At 34.0% G+C, this 22,778-nt stretch overlaps 1 protein-coding gene across 1 annotated transcript in view; it reads right to left on the minus strand.

Annotated features, from left to right (window-relative positions):
- SGCZ (sarcoglycan zeta) overlaps positions 1-14,785 on the minus strand; it is a 218,468-nt gene extending 203,683 nt beyond the window's left edge. Inside the window, exon 1 of the mRNA XM_085309147.1 lies at positions 14,582-14,785. Coding sequence (XP_085165273.1) covers positions 14,582-14,776 — 195 coding nt within the window. The 5' untranslated portion in view covers positions 14,777-14,785. The remainder of the gene's footprint in view (positions 1-14,581) is intronic.
- Positions 14,786-22,778: the final 7,993 nt, after the last annotated feature.

Raw genomic sequence — 22,778 nt, forward strand, 5'->3', positions numbered from 1 at the left:
TGAACATATGTAGAAAGCATATTCCTCAGAACTTTCACATCTGCCATGGAGAAGAGAAGACTGAGGGGGCATCTTATCAAAGTGTATAAGTATCTGAAGGAARGGTGTCAAAGGGATGGGGCTAAGCTCTTTTCAGTTGTCCCATGCGACAGGACAAGAGGAAATGGGCAAAAACTGAACCACAGGCAGTTCTGCCTGAATATGAGGAGGAACTTCTTCACTGTGAGRGTGACAGAGCACTGGAACAGGTTGCCCAGAGAGGCTGTACAGTCTGCTCCTCTGGAGATACTCCACACCTGCCTGGATGCAACCCTGTCTAAYATGCTCTAGGTGACCCTGGTTGAGCAGGGAGGTTGGACTAGATGATCTCCAGAGGTCCCTTCCAATCTTACCCCTGTGATTCTGTGACTCTGTACTTCCCTACTCTGTGGCCTTCACTACTGTTCATCAAATCCTAAGATGCCAGGGAAGATCATGGTCCTTTTGGAATCATTGCAAAGAGACCTCCCCAGTAACATCCTGTAGGGAGAATTTCCTTTACAGAAAAGAGATTACACAGAAAGGTTTGTGGGTGATCTAATTTGAGGGTGATTATAGAAAAAGATAAACTTTGTTTACCTAGTTTAAGAAGTAGTGGTAAACTATTTTTAAGTCTGAATAAAAGATCAAACAGATAAGTTTGCTTATTTACCACTACAACACTAGTTGGGGGCAGGGGAGGGAGAACAGGGAGGTGATCTGAACAGTGATCACTTGGACATGGATAGTTCGGCTGTCTTTTTTCTACAGGTCTCTTCCTTTACAGATCTGATATTAAAAAAAAAACACAAAAAAAMCCCAAAAAACCCACACACACAAACCCGCACACACGCTATCTTAACTTATTTCTCCAGAAGGAAAACAAATCTAAATATGAAATGAGATCTGCTTGCATTCTTTTTTTAGGAGACTCCACAGAAACGTTCCTTTTCCTCTAACTGGGCATTTTTCCACTATAGCCTGGAGAAAGAAAAAGATAATACTGTGGCATTTTACCCTCTGTATGTTTGGGAATCCACAGTAATATTGAATGCCTTTTCTTCCAAAAGCATTAGGAAGRGCTCAGGATGCATGCTTGACCTCTCTCCCAGTCTTTTAAGTGTTAATMTTTCCATTTCCAACCCCCATTAATCATCCAAACAGAACTGTTATACTAAATGGAAACAGTTGATTTTAAATGTTCAGTGGTAGCAATACAGTTTTCATAGTGAAAATAATGAAAATACCCACTAAAATGTATTTTATCCTTAAGTAATCTTTTAAAAAGATGTAATAGTAATAATATCTCCCAGCATAGTGACTGCAATGGGTAACAGTAAAGCAAGTATTATCTGTCTTTCAGGTTCTTTCCACAAAAGCTTCAAAGGTGCCATAAGGATGTGGTTGCTAACTTAAACTAGATTTTAGCTTGAGTAATTCTGCCACATCTTTTAATTTTAAAATATTGCAGCTCTTACTTTTTATTAACAACTTRTTTCTCTTTAACCATTCTAATGTATCCATATTAAAAATTACACCCAGGATGATGATGATTATCAATAAACAAAATCTAAAGCTGGTTGTTAAGTCATAAAGAGTATATTCCAACTACTTTGCAAATCAGCTATAAAATTCAAAACTCAGACCAAGATGATAGAACTAAGCATTAAAAAMACCCTCTCCCTTTATAGTCAGCATTTTAAATATGGAAGAGCCAAAAAACCAACATGAAACCATAAATTCAAAATGTAAAGAATTTACATCTCTCTTGAGAAAAAGCAAATCTTGGATGTATGTGTACACATAAGTCTACATCAGCTCTGAGCACAAATCCACAGCCATTGTATTATTAACTGCATATCATACATTTTTCTTTTAAATTAGCTACTGTAAAGATGAAAAGGTTCAGCAATCATTATCATCACCATTTGATAAACAAATTAAAATGTTAAAGTATGTGCCTTAATATATAATGCGACAAATCGTTATCACAAAGGTGTCTTTTAGGTTGCATGCTCATCCAATAGCACTAATTTAGATTTTTTATCGTGCGTTTTTCTAATACTAYTAAGTAGAATACTCAGACCTTCAGACATGGCCTACATGAGCTGTATATGCCCGAAGACAATGAGAGAAATGAGAAATGGCTCCATCCCTTCAATGTATTAGTCAGAAAAGTATGGTTTGAAGTAAAAATATAAAGACTTAGAAATGAATTAGCCAATCAAGCTTAATTAATTCATATTACATTTGTTATTATATTTATTTCAGTTAGGTTTTCCTGGAGAAGATAGAAAATTTTCACCTTCTGGCATTTCTTTGCTTTTATAAACCTGAGTTTTGAAGCTAACACAAAAAGTAAACACAGTAACTGGAAATTTTTGTCTGGGGAATCATTTTTTGGTATTGCTCTAGTATATAGACAGTTTCCACTGAGTCCAGAGGAAAGGAAGACCTATAATCAGAAAACAATCTTGTGTACCATAAAAAAATGCACACTTTAGATTTTTAAAAATTGATCTTTTTTTTTTTTTCTTTTTTAGATGTAATAAATAGGCTGTAAACTCTCAAGATCTCACAGGAAGCCCTAAACAATTTGTTATACTAAACCAAATAAAGCAAAGCAAAAGGAAATTTGCTCCAGAGTCTCTAAGGATGATGGTGGATCAAATACGTCACTGATATGATGGACACCAATATCACAGAATGAGAACCCAGCTCTTTGCCTGCAATCWTGAATCTCAGACTTGTTTTTCCCTTCTCACTTCAGATTCAACTAGAGAAGCAGYGTAGGACCAGCACTTCAAGAAAAGTAAACCAAATTTGTATTAAAATCAACAAATTTAGATTGGTGAAATAATGTTGACTTGTGTTGTTTCCATTATTTGTATGTTGCTGCTAGCAGTATCATTTATATTCTGCTTTTGTTAGACTTCTTGATTTTTATTCCTTATTTTATCTAGTTGTGTGATAATGTATAAACATCAGGCATATTCAAAATAAACCATCARTGTTGCACCATTTGAGTAAAGGTCCTAACTTTTTTTCTTGGTCTCTTGAAGTCCACATAAATATCTTATTCATATTTTCTGATAAAACAGGTCTTTCTGCTATATTAGCTCTGCTTAAAACATCCAGTTTCATTATTTAATCATTCCTGGGACTCTAAGCACACATCTAATATCCTAACTTGTGAGAAAGAAGAGGAAATACTCTTGTCATGTAAGATACACTACATATGGTATCTTATCCTCCTATCTATTTTTTAKTGTAATTTCTGGATGTACTAATTTAATTTAGGCTACACTGACATGGCACAAGCTGATGCTGTACACAAGACCTACTGATTTCAAAGTGGGAGAATTGTGCAAAGACAATTAGCACTCCAAGCACAGAGTGTAAGTTATTATTGTACTGTGTACCCACGTAAATACTGCTGTAAAAGAAGGGAAAGATGATATCATGACACATTGCATTATTCCTACAGATCTTTGTCTTTAAGTAACTAAAGTTTATTAAAGGAATTTGATATTTTTCTAATTACTACTAAATAAGATTACAAAGCATTAGTGCCTGACCTCAACTATTAAATCAATTTAACCTACTTTGGAGTTGCCCTATTTGTGAGAAACATCATCTGATAGATTAGTCTTCTTTTCTTCTCATACAATAACTTTGTTGATTATTTTCCTGAATYGAGATATATAAAATTAAAAGCTTAATTAAAAAGTGACCAAGAGTTTTCTTCAAATATTTGCTATTCAGAATATACAGCTAGACTAAACTAACCATAGGAATCGGCTTTCTTGAATAGAACTTCTAAGAGTTCAAAAATTATATAATATTCAATTGAAAGTCTTACTTTCTRCAACCAAATATGCCATGCTAGGAAAAACAGAAATAGAATATGTGGAAAGGGAATACAGCTAAAATTTAATAATGAAACTGAAGTTAATTCAGTTTGCATGAAAGCAAATATTTGAAAAACTTCTCTAAGGTATGTTCAGGTGTATTTACACATAAAAATGACTAAGAATAAGATGTCTAGTAAATACTGTTCACTCAGCTAAAATATATAATTCTGGAGATTTACCTTCTATTAAATAGTAAAATGAATTAATATATTATCTTATAAATATCATATTCATTCTCATCTAATCTATCACACGATCTGAAGTTGCTGTTCTCCCTTTTCGTACTTTCTATAGTCACACAGCATCCTTTTCCAATGTCAAAACTCTTAGAAGAGGTAACATTAGTCATAGTTTATTGCGTATAGGTCACAGTTGTGAATGGTCCAGATGATGTAGCTAATTCACGCTTTCTGCTGAAACATGCGGCAATTTATCTGTGGCATGCTGGACTGCTGACCTGGGGTATAGGTACAAGTTATGGGTCCAGTCCCCTTAAGCCAATTCTAAAGCAGTCCTGACATGTTACAAAACTAATCTGATGYAGCTCTAAAGTACCTGAGGCTAACAGTGACTTCACATAGGCAAGTASCTCYGTGTTCCCAGCTATACTACAGTATCCTCCTCCTTAATGTAAACATTTGTTATAGAAAGTTTTTTCCTCAAGCATTCAAGTTCTGTATACTATAGTACAATTTTCCCCAACTTTCCAAAGCCAGGTCTTACTGAAATTGCTTAAACTGCTGTATAAACAGATTAGTGAAATCATATTTTTACAGGAATATAGGGTGAAGTATTTATTCTGTTTGTTTGTGGGGAATTTTACTAATATTCTACCTTCAAGTCTGCATGACCAAACAAATATAAAAATGAGAAAATTAAGTTTTTTCMATTTTTTCTTCCTCAGAGAGAATTTGTAAAAATAAACACCAAAATATATATCTCAGGGATAAAAGAAAATACTTAAAAGTTACATTCACCCATTCAGAAACAATAATGTAACCAGCACAGCAAACCAAGGCAATTCACATTTGCTAGGAAGTGTTGCTAAGTAGCCTCCTTCCCCCTTTCCTCCCCCCCATAATAGGGAGATGCCTTTGCATGGGATGACTAACATTATAAAAAACCTAACAGAAAAAATATGATAGTGGCTTGGCTGTTAGTGCATACTGTTGTAATGCATACACTTAAGAAATAGGAGTCCCGCATTTTTCCAGTATAGCTATCTTTCCACTGCTCTTTAACAGACCAAATTTTTTGCTTTTAATTTGTAAAGGAGGTATTTTCCATTAAAAAAAAAAATATGGGAATTAATTAGGATTGTGTACATCAATCACTAGATATTCCAGTAAACCTGTACCATAACAGTATTGATAGATAAGGAGGGAAAGAGGAACTTTTTTCTGTTACACTAGATAAGGTGTACAATACCTGAGATATACACAAAAAACAAGCTACAAAATGATTCAGAAAAAGCCTATTGGAAACACTTAAAATGAGTTCTTCACTGTACTTAGAACTGTAAATGGAGGATAAGGAAAAAATCATTTCATTATTACTACTTGCTTCAAAATGAGAGGACATAAGGTTTACAGAACACTCAGTTCTGTAAAGCTGCACTACTATACAAATGTTAACAACAGGGATAAAAATTGCAAGTGAAATTAATTTGCAGCATAATTCTTTTGCTGACATGCTATTAGCTAGTGTTTGACTCCCACATGGTACCGGCAGGTTTACTCAAGAAGCTTAGGCTTCCGTCTTCCAACACAGCATAAAAAGGTGAGAAGTACAGTCAGTTACACAGATAGTACTGCRTGTGCGCATGTGTCTGCATGCACGTGTCTGTGTTTCATAGGAATTTTCAGCAGAATTTCTTATAGGGATGTCATCTCAAATTTGAGGCTAAAGGATGGTAAGATACAGTCTATATATTTATTAAAAAAGGAGTATCAGAAATCCAATCAGAAACACTAATAGCCTGCAAGTAGGACACTTACCTGGGACATGATCTATATTGGAGTATTGGAGACTGCATAAATTTGAACCTTGGTCTCTGATATCTTGACTAAGTCTCTTAATCATTAATAATTAATGATATTGCCTGCTCTGGACTGGATCTTTCTTTCTCACTACAAAAAACAGACAAACAAACAAACAAACAGCAGCTTTGTTGCATTCATCCCAAACTGGGACACCAAGTTCTTGAAAACTAAAAAATTGGGGGATGTAAAGAAACAATTTTATCTACTTAAGAGATATCAAAAATTTTCCTCTGAAAATGAGATCATTAACAATCTAAAACAAATGACAAGAAAGGCATGCCATTGAATAAATAAGTGAACTCTGCAGAGGTAATAGAAGTTATTCATTAAAAACACAGTAACTAATACTATTAAAGTGCAATAATTATCCAAAATCTTGTTACAAACTTCTCCTTTTGTAAAATAAAAGCTGTYTGTTTGCCAAACAACCACATTATTTTTGAGAACAGATGAATACAGCTATTAAACAAGTTCATAAGTTTCAAATGCCAAACTGCTACAAATTGGATGCGTCTCAGCAAGAATTAGCTACGAAATGGAAAAAGGGTTTTTCCTTTGTTCTGTAAGGAAGCTGCCATGGGGCAAATAGAGCTGTAGAACCAACTGGATTAATAACAGAACAAATACTGTTTTGAACACCAAATAAAGAGATCTGGGTGGTCAAAGAATATTAGCCTGACAGGTCATCTCACTGCCAAGGTTGCTGAGAAACAGTTTATAAAAAGTATCGCATTACCGTGCTGTGAAGAAATTATCTTCTTATTCTACAATAAGCCAAGACAGGTTGCTACAAATCTTGATAAAATATATTGAACACAGTTGCTTCAAATTATATCTTTCATTAAAGTACTGCACTTTTAGCATGTGTGCAGCGTGTACTGTGTGTGTGTATATGCACAAACACATACAAATACATACATATATATTTTTTAATGTTGGTCAGTAAGATCTGGAATGTATGTTTGTGTGCCTGTGTGTTTTCCAGCAGTGAAGAAAGTTAAAAATTTGAAGCAGTTTCTCACTCTTGCAGAGTAACAAAAACAAAAAAATAGAACTTGTGTGTCTCTCTACTAATAGCTTCAATAAAATATTAAGATTCTCATTTAGATTTTTGCAGCACCAGAAGATTCTGATTTTGAGCACCAAATTCCTATCAGAATACAGGGACCATCTATAAAGACACATACAGAAAGGAACCAATGGTCACATATAAAATCTTTTCTGCAGATATTCAAAGCCTGCCTGGACGTCTAACATGCTCTAAGTGACCCTGCTTGAGCAGGGAGGTTGGACTAGATGATCTCCAGAGGTCCCTTCCAACCTTACTGATTCTGTTAAAAGCAAGCAAACAGCAGCAGCAGCAGCCTGGTTGGTATGTATATCTTAGGGGCCCATCTTGCAAACTAGTTGCTATTCAAACACACAGACTAGGCAGCCACCAGCCAGACTACATTTGATTTTATATATGAAGCACATGAATTTTAGRCAGGAAATCTTTTTATGCTCAGCTTATGACTGAAGCTAAGTTGAAGTTCAAGTTCCTTTAAGGAATAACTTTTTTTCAACAAACAAATAATCATATCTTAAAAATTTGATCTTAAAAATCATTCACAAAGTACTGCTGAGAAGAGGACCTCAAGATTTATCAGTACAGAAAATACCATGTCATGACAGCAGTCAAAATTGACTACAGCACTGCAAGTAACTATAGCAACAGAAAATACCTGAACTGAGTGACTGAATTCTTAGRTGGGTAACAAAACAAATAAGTCTTTTCATATATTGATATCTAAAGGGAAAGTAGAATATRGAGACACAGAAAACCAGACACATCAGCACCATTTTTTTTAACTGATTTTGGAGATATTTCCTAGCATACATAGCTGAGTTACAGGCCAATCCAACAGAGATCCTAAGAAGTGATGGATTCTGGAACGACTGTTTGCATTTTTTTCTACTATCACAATTTTTACAACTTCGGTAAATTTCACGCGGTATATTCCAGAATCATGCCAAAGATGCATCTTTAGTAGCATCTTTCTTATCTTTATATGGATCCCTCAGATGTACTTCTTTGATAAATTAATCAGAGCAATGTGATTTTCATCTATTAAGAAGAAATCTTTTCCAAAAAAATCCAAATCAAGTAGCCTTATGTGAAGCAAGAGAAAGAACAACAACATAGGAAATGGCTGATTTAAGAAAGAGAGCAGAGAGGGTACGTAGAAAAAAACTTAAGAACAACAACTAGTTGCTTGTTTGCAGTGATTCAGAGACTGGGGAATCATCAGCAGAGCTGCACAGGATCCCCATGACCTCCTCCTWCACCCTGTGTTTCTTTCCACATAACCCATTCACTTGATTGTGGGCTGATTCTTTATGCTGAGTATCAATGACAACCGTCTGCATTTTAGAAAAATGTATAAATGTACTGATATTGAATGCCCCCTGCAAAGAGAGGAACTTAAGTCCCTACACTAATTGCCCATATCACTTCACAGCCATGAGAGGTTTACTYTGAATGTTTCTCTTAAAACAGTAATTTTAAGTACTTGTAGAAATTCTTTCAGTCATGTAGGTCTACACTGGTATTTGTTTAGTGACAAAAAATGTAGAGAAGATTTCTTTTACACATTACTTAATCAGAGTGACAGAATATCAATATATTATATTCATTAACATAAATTACATAAATTATAGTTCTGGYGAGGTTAGAATCATAACTTGAAGACATTCCAAGATAAAATATATATCAAAGAATGATGTTTAAAGGATTAAATGTTTAAATAAAAAATAAGCTAATTATCTAAGCTATGGGCTGTATAATGATGATAAGATGACAAGAATCCAGGCACAGCAAGATATTTCTTTCCTTACTACCTTTACAATTCATATGTACTACATAAGTCAAAAAAAAATGAGAATTTTATAAAGTAAATACACAGCATATCTTACGCTGTGGTTACATCACAATATTATGATTCAAGTCTCCCAGCTTYCTTGAAACAAGTCTAATCACATACACAAAGTAGCTAACTACTATGAGTTTAGTTARATACATATAGCCTGGACTAAGTTGAGAGGTAATTATGTCCTGAGGGAAAGTGAAAGACAGACCTTTCCAAAGGATAGCCTGCAGACTATGGGAAGGTTAGTACAAGGAAGGAAAAAAAACAGATATTCCATAAAGCTCCCATCTCTTGAATCTACTACTACAGTATCCAGTTAGCTTGGTTTTTGCAAGATGTCTTGCAGGTCTCCTTTGAGAGTCAACACAGAGATATGAGGGGGACTTCGAGTTCATTCTTGCAAGTAGCAATTGTCTACTTTTCAGGACAGCATTTGATACAATGAAGTCTGAAGTTCAAGCACATGGTTCAGAGCCGTACGCCGACTATGGGTTTAGCCTGGGGATTGTTTCAGGGTTTGCAGAACATTTCTTTCAAGGTCAGATCTTCTAACACAGTCCATCCTGATTAATGAGTATCTACATAAATCCAGGATAGGATGGTGTGTCACAACTGGATGCATCTATCAATGATTTTTTTTTTTTTTTTTTTTTTAATGGGGGAGATTCTCTCTAATGAAGCTCCTACATGCTTTCACACGTGTGACTCCACACAGATGATGCAACAGTAAGATAAGCAACCCCAATTTAAGGCTAAAGAACAGTAACACTAAGCTACTTGTGGGGAAATATGTTTTATAAAATAATCACTACATTGCTGATTCCTCCATCTATCTGCTACACAGATAGCAATTGCTTTGTTTCTGGTTGTCTAATTGATACATATTAAATCACAGAAACTATTCTTAATTTACACTCATCTTCCATTTCACGCTGGAAGAAGAGATTGCACACTCAAAAGTTTATCTACCTTTTCCAGTTATATTACTTAATCTGCTAAAAGGAGACTTACATGCCTTGTCTGTACTACGTTTCTACATGATTGCAAATAAACCATATTTTCATTTTAATTTACTACTTTGATCAGTTTTTCAATACGCATTTCCTAAAGACAATTCATTTTAGTTGTCTACCTTACTATAATATGAATGACTATGGGCGACCCCCTATTTTTCTTCTTTGTATATGAAGAGAAGGTGGGATAACAAGCTCAGATTTAAAATTTTACTTTTACATGAAAGGAAATGTATGACTGGAAAACCTTCCCCACTGTAGAATCTAGGAAATGAACTCAAAGGCTTTTCTAGTGCAACTGGGCAGCAGCTATAACTGTACTGTTAAAACTAGTAAATAAATATTGTTGCACTTCTCAGCCAGCATGATCATGAATAACCATACCATACCCTGTTTATTCATGAGGCTCTGAAGCAGTGAAAAGCAATGTTTAGAAAACTAACAAAATAGATTCCRGCATGATAAGAAATAAGGCTGCTTATAAAAGCAGAAGCAAATACTGGCAGACATTTTTTATTGTTYCAGTTTTAAGTGATACAATGTACCTACGGCTATTAAATGTAGCTTTGTATTATTAAATAACCTATTGCCATTTCATTGAAATATTGTATTTCTTAACAGCCTTAGTAAACCAAATGTACGCACTTTAAGATATACAATTTTGACTATGAACAGTAAGATTTAGAAAGTAATAAAACCACAGTTTTATGGCTTCAGATTCTGTTTTCTGTAATAGTCTAACCACAGATCATTCCATAAATTTATATAAAGACAAAACCAAATGAGCTCGGAAACAGTACATCCGACTAAACAAAACCATTAAATATTTTACCATGAAAGGAATAATAGTTAATAACCTCATGCCAACAGTGATATACCATGCATAAATTTCAGTTAAGAATGATATGCTAGTGGAATGACCATTAAATAAAATGGTTCTGTTACTCTCCTTCAGTATAAAATCCTTTGGAAATTTTGTTTGCAGACTGCTCATACAGAACTGTTAAGTAGGAGATTTTGCTTATGAGATATGAAAGTAGTACATAATATTTCAAAATTTGTAGTGTTCCCAAATTTTGTCATTTTTCTTTTTTAATTAAAAAGTGGTATTTTCCTTTTCTGTTTTCATAATTACTTACTTGTGTATAACTATAGTAGCAGTAAATACATAAAACTAACTTTAATTTTGTAATAGGAAGGTTAAAGTTTAACTCACATCAGTCAATGGCATACTTTTTATCTCTATTTATAATWAAATTAAGGTTGTTAAAGATTCAAGTTTTGAAATTTTAGCATTGTAATATACTGTATAGTGATAAAATACTGGATTTTAAAATGAAGCATATAACATTCAAATACCATCACTGTAAGATTATTAAGCCATGTTTGTATAATTATTTCAGCTACACACATCTCTTAAGCTACTGGAACTAGGTCTAATCTACTAAGTAGTAAACAGTAGTAAGCAGTGAAACCAATTCTGTTTACAGCATTAGATTGCTGTTCTGATTCTGTGCTTCACAATAAACTTTTACTTTTCTAACACAGTTTTGACACATGGAAAGAATTTTATTTTAAAATTTTACCCTCCTCCCCCCCACCAATAATGAAAAACAGTTGTATGCCCAAACTGTGAGAGTTGTAAGCTGTGCAGTGCTATAGTAGCTTTGTAGCTTRGCAGATCAAAGACGTATGGAGGCAGTTGCATCTGCAAAATCAGGCAGAAAAACTGAGACCACTTCAATCTCCAGTGCTTAGAGATAATACTGTAGGAAAGAGTCTAGAGTAACAGAAGAATAGAGTAATAGAAAAAAAAATGTATAGCTTGTCATAGACATACAGAAAAGAAATTATCTACTCTTTTGTTGTTCTTCAAATTCTAATTCTTGTATGTTCTTCTACCGGTGGCAACTCAGAAGTAGCAATGCATTTATACAATAAGTCTCATCAAACAGTCACCTCAAAATATCTGTTTTCTCCTAAAGACCTATGTAACCCTATGTATTACAGAACATTGAGTGGATAAAGAACTATTTTAAACTTATATTTACTTATCTACTGCTGGTTTTGGAGGGGTCTTTTCGTGTTTGTTTTTTTTTGGGGGGGGCTGTTTTTCATTTCTAAGAAACTAATAGAGAATTAAAATGTGCTGCAACTCTAGTAGTTTGGATTGTATTAGTTACATCAAAATATGGCTTATGAAGGAACACAATCCGTAAAGGAGACTACACTGACAGCAGCAGAACTAGTGCTATTATAATCTGCAGAATGCTCTTATCTTTATCTTATCTTTTGATACACAAAGACATTGCTCCATGGCCAACTAGTGAGCACATCACCTTGATCCAAACAAAGCTTTGGGAACAGCTGGACAGATAATATGGTTTCCATTGAACTCATACATACTTTCAGGGGTACATCTGAAATACAGAGTCAGTAATACTTTACTATTAAAGATTCCAGATGAAGGCAGTAGCACAAAAACTTGCAGCTTTTATACCCACCTACCTGATCTTATCAGCATCAATAAAGATATTCTAAATTGTAGGTGAAACAGAGTTCAAATGGTGAGTAAACTCAAAAAAAAAAAAAAATTAAAAACAACATAAACTAGAAAAGCCACCCTACCTCAACCACGTATCTCAGTTTTCTCTTCATAACAAACAAGTAGGAAAGAGAACAAGAAACAATACAAATATGCAGTCATATTTCCTGCAGTTTATCTTCCATTTTTTCCACAATCCACATTTTAAGCCCTTCTAGTGCTAGAATTGTATTCATATTACTATGCTTAATGCCAATTATGAATCATATGTCTTACTGCTTTCTAAACTTTTTTCAAACATAACACCTCAGGCAAGGGTCTTAGACAAAGTCAATACATTATGTGAAAAATAATTTACCCCTTGTGCTGCCTTCCACAGGTGCTTCATGATTTCATATGCCTCCATTATATCCTTCACCAGAGGATACAAACAGAGATATACAAAATTAAGAATCTCAGCCTATTTACTCTCTCCTTAACTAACATCATTCCCATGCCTCTCTGATCATTGCTTCTTTCTCTTTGTCTTGTACAAGTCTAATTCATCCTTTCTGAAAAGAGGGTGACCAGAATTGTATGCAGCACTAAAGTGGCCAAGAGATGTGCTGAGTTTTGCTCTCTATCCCTTCCTAAATAATTCTAGATATTCTAACTTATCTTTTGCGTGTAATCAAGGTAACATTTTTCAGGTCACAACTAATACGAAATCCAAGACAGTTAAAGATATTTTACTCTACACAGATTATTTAATGAAATATCATATGCACTCCCCTCTACCCCCGAAAAAAAATCACTCAATATCATGAGAAGATACAACTAAAATATTACAGGGTAAGGAAAAGGAAGACTTTATTTAAGCTTCCATAAAACATGGCTAGAGAATACAGAATGCCCTCACCTACAGAGAAAACAGGGCATATATGACTGGTAGATAAAGACTAAACGCCTTCTTTACCTCAGAATGGTAGTTTTAATTGTCTACAGTTTGAGTTTCAGTGAGTGACTGCTTACCTGCTATGAGAAATTAATTCTTGCTTATATGAGTAAGTGCATTCATCAGATTTTCTCTATATGCATGAGAACCTCTAAGATACATTTTCTTTCTTTCACAATCAGCTAGCTAGTCTTCACACCATACGAACGACAGATAGGTAGATAGAATATAGAGGAATCTGAACTTGCTCACAAAGATCTCTATTCTCCTACCACTCTTAGAAGCGAAAAGTGTTTGCAACATGCCCCACAGAACAGGTTCACTGTATTGAACAGCTAACTCACTCCCAGAAAAGAGGTACAACCCCCCTAACATATGGTAGTTAACAAGGTTTAGYTGGTCCTAATGGGAGCTGAGACTGCTATCAGAAGCAATTTCAACAGCTCTAACAGTGGTTTCAAGGAACTTCAGTGCCCTGAACTGGGATGTCTTTATCAGMCTGTCATTGCATGGATTGTATATTCGAGAGATCTGTGCTTCAAGGGAGAAGGAATGGGGGTCAGTCTCAAGATACAATGAATCAATGCAGGATTAGTATTCTTTGCCTGCCCAAATGTCCCAAGCCTCTAAAACTCTGCAAAATTATGCTTTAGAAATTGAAAGGCCTACAGAAAGGTACTTTGATTTTTTTCTCACCTACAAATTTTGTGTTCCATTCCATCTGTCATCACAGCTTTATTAGAGGGATTTTCAGAGAACATACAGCTTTCTAATACTATATCCATTAATACATGGAGGGAAAGACTTACATCTCACAGAGAACAGACAGAGAAAATTCCTGCTAACTACTGTCAGTGGTATCAAGAAACACGTGGAAGTAAAAAGCAGCTTCAAGTGGAAACTTCAGTGGAAATAAGAAATACTTAAGGCAGGCACCATTATGCTTTTCGTTGAGCAAACAATAAAATGGAAGATTCAGGTATAATTTCTGTAGATTATGTTAGCAAAAATATCTGAATAGATAGGGCCAACTCACAATAGAAAATACAGAAAAGGCATTTGTTAATGTATGAAGTATCAGTCAAAGGAGTATATGCTGTTTTGAATTCAAAGCTACAGGATTTGTACGTAAAATGATAAAGAAATGAGAACTGAAACTACAAGTTATTAACATGAAAAATAAGATAAAGTCTCTGCAATACTTACCACTGTGAAATTCATAACCTTCAAAATCCATATTGTCATTGCTAAATTAACAATCATGGTAACCAACAGCAGAAGGACAAAGAAGTATAAGCACCTCTTTCGCCATCCATAAATCCCTACTGGATAAAACTGAGGATTTTCAGTCCTTTGGAGGCTGTTCTGCTGTGTTGCTAATATATACTGCTCTCGTGTCATCTGGAAAAGAAAGAGACATAAATAAAAACTGAGGGGGCTGTATTTCATAGATTTTATTATACAGAAACTGTATGGGAAAAGTTTCACAGTACAAAARGGTTGCATTAATTCCGTATAGATCATATAAACATTATTTTTACTAGGCATTTAGTAAGAATCTGGTAGCTTTCATTATTTAAGTAAACCTTTACTTGACTTTTCAAGTTGCATTTGTATTTCAATAATATCAGCAGTAAGCTGTTAAAATTGTAATGCATATATGATTTTATAACTACTGGAATAAGTTTCAGTAGTTATAGAAAATACATGAAAGTAGAAAAAGCTATAAATAAAATAGATTACATATTTTAAATTCTATTTCTGAAGATATCGCTGCTGTTTTTTGTGAGGTCTTTCAGAAAAAATGTTTGAGAAGTCAGTCATGTGGCTTCATATAAATGGAGGAAAATCTTTCTAGAAATTTAATTCATAAATACCATAAATGAAGTTCCCTCTTTTTATTACACTTAGTAAATTAATGCATGTCATCACATATACCATGTTTTACACAAAAAGAAACTACTTTAACTCTGCCCTTTATATGGATAATATGATCTGTTTTGTTTTTCCCTCCTGAACAAATCTTAAATTCTTTCAGCACCCAAACAACTGGCGAGTTGTTTGCAGACTGCTTAAAGACAATAGCATTAATTCTTCTTTAAAGTAAAACCCCTTATTGCATTTCATAAATCATTTTTCTTCCCAATTAGTTTATTTTTAGCAGTTTATTTATGCACTGAACCTTTACAAACAGACTTTCTTTCACATACATTTCTCAGTCCCTCTAGTGAAAGATTTTTCCAAACCACAAGAATCCTTCTCATATCTTGCAGTATTCATCCTTCATGTCTAAATTCCTTATGAACTCAGAAACTGACTGCAAGAGATCATCTTCCTCCTTACCAAGGAGTTTCTATACATTTATTTAGCCAGTTGTTCTAATAAAAATGCAATATAAGATTACTTTTTATTAGTATGTTTTACACCATTCCTATTCTTATCCTGTGACCTTAGTTTCTCTATTACTCACAAAACAATTACTACCATTAATAATAGTTGAAAAGTTAATTTCAGAACTGTGCAAAAGGCAGAATTAATACTGCCCTAAAACTGTAAATTTGGCCCCATGAAATATGACCATTGCCACAGAATCATAAATTGACATATTTCACCACCACACCAGGGCATCTGTCAGTTCCCTTGGCCTATACTGGYCACTGAGTAAGGCAGCTTTTTTATAACACTTTATCCATTTTAAGTAAAGTTGGCTGTTCTGATTTGTTTGCTTATTATTCGACAAATGCATTGCCACTATTAATTCAATTAACCACCATACAAGATAACGGTTTTGAAAAGAAATCGTACAAGAACAGCTTAGGTGTTTCACTAACACTTATAAAACCTGGCTCCCTGCTAAACACCTAATTTGAGTCCCAAAACCTTTTGATCCAGATTGGCCATAGGAAAGGCCATGTGCCAGTATCACGTACTTTCTTTCAGATACTTTATATAGGAACAGCTTTTCTATGAAGTTTAATTCATACACAAACCATATAGTCATTTACATAGACAATTTTCTTGAAAATATCATTTTACAAGTAATCTTTGTCAAATATTTTTGTTCAGTCACAAATCAAAATAAATATTTTAGTTCTGAGCCTGTTCAAAACAAAACTGCACCCAACCAGCAGTCATACTACCTCCAGCAAGTCACCATTGCTTTCTCATCAGACTGAACCTTGTAACATCCATTCTTCCCAGCCACTGACAAGGGTCAAGGCCTCATTTTAATAAGAGCTGTACATACTTAATAAACATTCCCCAAAAACTTGCCATCGTGCTGTAAGACCATAACAGTGCTTTGTGGATCGTCTTTTAGAGGTAATAATCTGGTCCTGTTACTCACAACACTCTTGCCATCTATTTGAAGACTCATATAAAAGATCAGCTGATTATTAAATTACTTAGAAATAAAACAATTTCTAGGAATTAGTATGTGGAGATGTTGAAGGTCCTTAGATATTGATAAATATCTCCATTCTGTACTACACTTGTATCACATAAGTAACTGAAATATTGCTAAACCATACGTACTTCAGATGAATATTTTTAACTGAGGAGGAACTGCTGTGAGCTCTGAGCTACCCACCTTTAGTTTTAATAAATCACAGAAATACAAAGAAATTCCAGAATACCAGAAAAGTAGGGAAACTATTCTTTTTTAAAAAGTGAATTGAATTACTCTTGCTAAGCAATGCAGAACAACAGACAATCTTTTAGAAAACTTGTCATGCCTACTTAATTTGACAATTTTTTGCCAATAATGTTTACTGATAATGCCTAGATATACTTCACATACATTTATACAGACACACAATTACATRTAGATACATATATATTTGTTTATATAGATATATATGCATACACATAGCAACTTCCTTCAAAAGTGGTGTTTCACACAATTAAATTTTTGAAATATGTTACAAAAAGGTATACTGAAACTAGCTGACAGATCTTATTAATGAGGAATTATTATTAAACAGATATTTAAAAGGTCTGAGTGCAATACTAAGCTTAAAGCTATTTAATTTTTCAGCTGCAGTAAATTCAAAATCATTGGTGCTAATAATTCAAGATGACACAAAGAATATAAGTTGAAAGTTTATCTGGGTTTCTGCAATTGAAAAAGTTCAAGAGGCTCAGCTAAACAAATAATTACATTAAAGCAGCGCTCCATTAAATATTTGAAGGGTTTMATCTTAAACTGATGAATTGCTTGGCACACACATATACAAAATCATAAGCAACCCAGACACACATTAAAGAAATTAAAATAATTCCAGTGCTCTGATAATTAATGAGATTTCTAATGCAAATCAACAGTAATAYGGAATACATTATTCAGTAACTACAAAGAAATTAAATCAGCTCTTCCTCTGTACTGAAAGATACTAAACAAGATAAAGAAAATGATCATACCAATATAAACTATTTAGTTATGTCACAACTACATTTGAAAATACTTAGCAATTTATTTTATTTTGCAGCTACTCCTACACTTTTTGATCTTTTTCAGTACTATAAAAAATGTGATTGCGCATATTCACTAAGCACATAAAAATCTGACTAAGCATACAGAATGAAATCTAGATCACAATCATGCTGAAGACCAACTATTGAATTTCTAGGGCAATCATGTACTACAGGAACAGCAATCTTAGACTTAGAAGAGTAATTAGAGAATGCAATAGAGAGACTTCACATTTTCAAAATTTGACTCTTTGGGAGAATCACCATGTCTTACAGAGGTAAGCCTTCAAAGTTTTAAGCCTCTTATCTCTAAAAGGCTGAAAAGAAACTAACACAGAAAAACAGGAGGAGAAAGGGTCTTTGGAARAGACAGGAAGAAGGCATGAGCAAATGAATTAAATTTAGAGGGTGAGATTGATGGTATAATTCCTAACATTAGAGTAACAAATTATTTAAATGTTAACAAATACATGCTTTAGATCACGTTTATGCCTTTCAAATAATTCTCCAGATAAATATAAACTGTTAGAGTCTTTTCTAAATGCTACAAAAGAACCAGATTCAAAATTAAGGAAAGAAATAAAATAATTGTTGTTCTTAATTATTATATGGTTAACCAAACACGAGAAACAATCCAATATTTGTTGTTAATGTCTATGTCTCTTGCTTATTGATTTTCTGAAAAGAAAGTTTTACCATCTTGTCCATTTTGAAGTCAAAATAGTAATTTTTGTTCTGAATCAGCTCAACATATACTCCAAACATAATTTGAATCAATTCATCTTTCACTTCTGAAAAAGTCATCCAAGAATGGCCTTTACCATTTCACTCAAGACTTTCTTTTTTATTATTATTATTATTTTTTAAAAAAGGTACAATTAGTCTAAATGTTAGAGAAGGAGTATCATATGGTAATACCATCCCAAAGGACAGTAAAAATTATTCCATGCAGTTGGCCTTATTGCTAACTAACTGGAAAAAAAAAAAAAAAAAAAAGGATTAATGCACTAGCTTCTCCACGACCCACCAGAGAGCTCTCAGAAAGATCACCAGCTGCTAAAATAAATGGAAGTCTGAACTGGGTGAAATAACTTTGATCAAAAGTACAGTTTTGCTTTAAAAAACAAAGGTGACTACAGAAGAGTATGATTATACTTAACAAATATAGCAGCTGTTTGCAAGTATCAGAGGACTTTTACATGATTTTCAAATTGGCAAAAGTCACATCAGTCTATAAAAAAATCATTATGTCAATGGGGAAGGAGGTAGGAAGGAAATTCATAAGTGATTTGTCATAACTGTAACAGGTTTTTCAGATCTGAAATAAATTTTCTTCTGCTTTGTATTTAAAATACAAAGCAGAAGAAAACCGATCTTAAATACGAAGCAGAAGAAAACCGATCTAAGATTGGGACTCCGAAGTTTTCTCCTTCCCCAATCTGTGTTTCAATGAGGCAAAGCAATTTACCAACAAGACCTGCGTGAGCAGTGTGCAGGTAAGGAGTGACAGTACTGAGAGGGACAGGAAGAGCAAGCCAGGGACAACCTGAGAACCGAATCACTTAGGTCTCACTCCACTGCCTTTCCATTAGGCAATATATATATATATATATATATATATATTTTTGAGGCATTGTATCTTTAGGGGCATTACAAATCACAGAGGCCAAAACCTTGTTTCTAGTTCACGATCTTTCCCAACGTCTTTTGAACTAAAAGTGCTAGTGGAAGGTCTCAAGAGTTCCACGATCCCCATGGCAAATGCTGTACCTCACACCGCTTAGAAACACACAACTAATTTTTACTCAAGTTTTTCTGCTAGATTCAGTTGACACATTTCACTAGACAGTCCATGCTATTAACTAAGCTTCAGTGCTGCTACCTTTGAGAGTATGTAAGTATAAAACTATATACATAGCAAGTTTAAAGAAAGGGTTTTAATATAGCCTGCTGGCATTCCCAAGGGTGTACCACAGAACTAACAGCCAAACTGTGTTTGACATGTCAACACAATGATTTAAATTGGTCTGAAATTTTCAGCAAACAGTACTTTTACAGAGAAAACATTGATTCACTGAAACCAATCTGTTTGAAGAAGCTCCCAACGAAATGCAGGCAGGGTGCCATCCGACACCCACTGCTTGCTCATTTTGACTCTTTGGGAGTTCATGGTTTTGTGACAGATACCTTGGAGGACTCATARACATATGTTTATTTTTAGAACTTAAACATTCATATGATGTTTTTATTTTCTCTGCCTATATTTGAAACAAAAGTATTATTTCTCCTACATGACCATTCCTTTGAGATTTCAGGGCTTTTTGTGAATAGTATGAACTATTTCTGAATGATAATWATAGACATACGGATATTGATATTTAAGTAGGAAGATATCCTTAACAGTGGTAGAAATATACCTCTTGGATCAGTAAGTTTTGATAACTGCATTATAGAAGAAAGCTGTTTACACCAAGTCACAAGCAAATTTCAGAAACCTGAAAAAATATCACACCAAATATTTAGCTATTTTCAAAACAAATAAGAAATCAGAATCTGACAGCTACAAATCTGAAACTGCTTGCTCTACATATCATAGAACAGCTAAACCAAAATACCAATTGTAATTGCAGCCAGTCTTAGCTCACTGCTTATAGACCCGTTCACTATTGATTAATTCTTTATGCAGCATTTTCTTAATTCATAGACAGAATGAAAAACATAAAAAGCAATTATAAAACAAAGAATCTGGTAAGAATCTACTAGCAATCAGATGACTTGTACAAATGAGGAGATTTTTGTGTGCTGTTTCCTGCCTTAGCAGATAATGAAGCAGGAAGGAAAAAAAAAGCTACTATATAAAGCTCTTGCTGTCTCTTCCAGCATGTGCTGAACTACATTTCTTCTCTTCCTCAAATCTACAGTGTTCTACAATTGATTTCAAAAAATAATAGAAAATATCATCATCTTGGGGATGACACTAACTACAACAGGGATCACACCACTATGACTGACAAGTTAGTAAAGCTGCACTCTTAGAGAATTAATAACTGTTAAAAGATCTTCATCAAGGTTACACAAGAGACCTGCAAAGGCTCTACTTACGGTATCAGCCATTCAAGCCTTTCTAAAGGCAGCCAAAAACATGTCACCAAATGACCAAACAGGATGAAAGTCACATCACTCTACTGTATCTTAGTAGCAAAACAAAGCAGTTTATCTCATCCTTGTTTCCCTAACAGAGTATTTTAGAATTGGCAGAGTTTCTTTGTTTCCTTTTAGTATTATCAAGATCAATTATTACTGCTACAATAACTCACAAGCATTGGGAGACTGTGTTCCTTTCCAGACCTGCAGTAGCATATGTCTCATCTTCTATTAAAAAAATCCCCTCTGCTGAGACACAGACTACACTTTACCAGAAGTGCTTGCTCTTGAAATGAACTCTTCAGGTACACGTTACTAAGGAGAAAGCACTTAGTACAGCCCTCAGTCAAACTTTAGAGACCACTGGAAGTTTTACTTGAAAAAATATTTATGCTCCATATTTTATATTGGCTTTGTCTAGGCTGTACCCTGCCAGTACTGCATTATTTTGAAAGACGCATCTGAGAGGCTTCACTCTTTCACTCTTCAGTCTCCAAMAGGAAAACCTTAATTTCCAGATTGACTATGTAAGGAGACAGAATTAATTCTGCCAGGACAAGATGCCAAATTTTAGGGATTTCAAGATCCAAATTTAAAATATTTAGACACATTCTTGGTTCAGCCATGGATTTTTGCCTTGGTCATTTTCAGAAATGGAGATGCAGCTGTGCAAAATCATGTTCCTTAAGCAACAGACTTGGAAGTCCCTTTGCTCCCCTGAAAATCTAAAGGCATAAGTATGCAAATATACAGAATGTCAACACAAAGTCRTATATAAAGCCAGTCAGCTGACGACACAACTTCTGAATTATTATACTCCAAAATGCATAAGAAACATTTTTCTTTTTTTGGCCRCAAAAAATAGGTTCACGTTATTGTCTATACAGTTTAAGTCAGCATGTCTTTACTGACAATTTTTTTGTCTTTATGTTGTCAATTAGAATTTTACTTTTTTGCTAAGTTGATACAATTAGATTACTACAGAGACTTCATTACAGCCACAGGCAGGACAGCAGCTGAGGTACACAATTTTCTCCCTATGATGCCAGAACTTGCTAAACAGTTATTGGAACAATTGTCTATAAAAGGAAAATAAATGTTTCCATCCTGAATATTGTCTTCTAATAAAAATTATCACTTCAAAAATATGGATACAATTGAGCCAGCACTATTACCATTATCACTTGGTGGGAATATCTATGGTTGTTCTGTATTTAACATATTTAATTGCAATGTTCACAGCACAATGAAGTTCACAGCATGTTAACATGGATAAATAACCATCTAATGAACAGAATCATATTTTCCCACTATTCTGTAATTTAAAATGTTTCTAAATAATAATGCACTGTACTGAATTCTTCATGAAGCTGGTTTCAAATGCTTCTCAGGCTTTAATGTTTTCTAGTCTGCTCCCTAAGTTACATTTTCAATAATCACAACAATTCCAATATACTTTCAGTGCATTTTTAAGGATGTTTTCATTTCAAAAGCTTATTTATTACTACAATTGTTTATTTTTATTATCCTCTATACTTACATGATATGTTTTAAAATAACTTTTAAGATCAAAAACTTCCTGAATGTTTTATTATGGTTGCTGTTATATTGAGCTACACTGCAGATGCACTATATTGTAAAGATAACCTTGATTAAGCTAGGAGGGGGTAGCAGAAGCAGTTTAGCAGCAGGAATACATGATTCAGTAGCTTTTTTTTTTTTTTTTTTTTTTTTTTAGATACATACCTGAATAGATTAACTTGCATGGTGGTGAAAGATGTAGAAGAAT

The sequence above is a fragment of the Rhea americana genome, unplaced genomic scaffold (genome assembly GCF_003343005.1).
Source record: "Rhea americana isolate MKP2758 unplaced genomic scaffold, rheAme1 scaffold_292, whole genome shotgun sequence".
Taxonomy (NCBI): Eukaryota; Metazoa; Chordata; class Aves; order Rheiformes; family Rheidae; genus Rhea; species Rhea americana.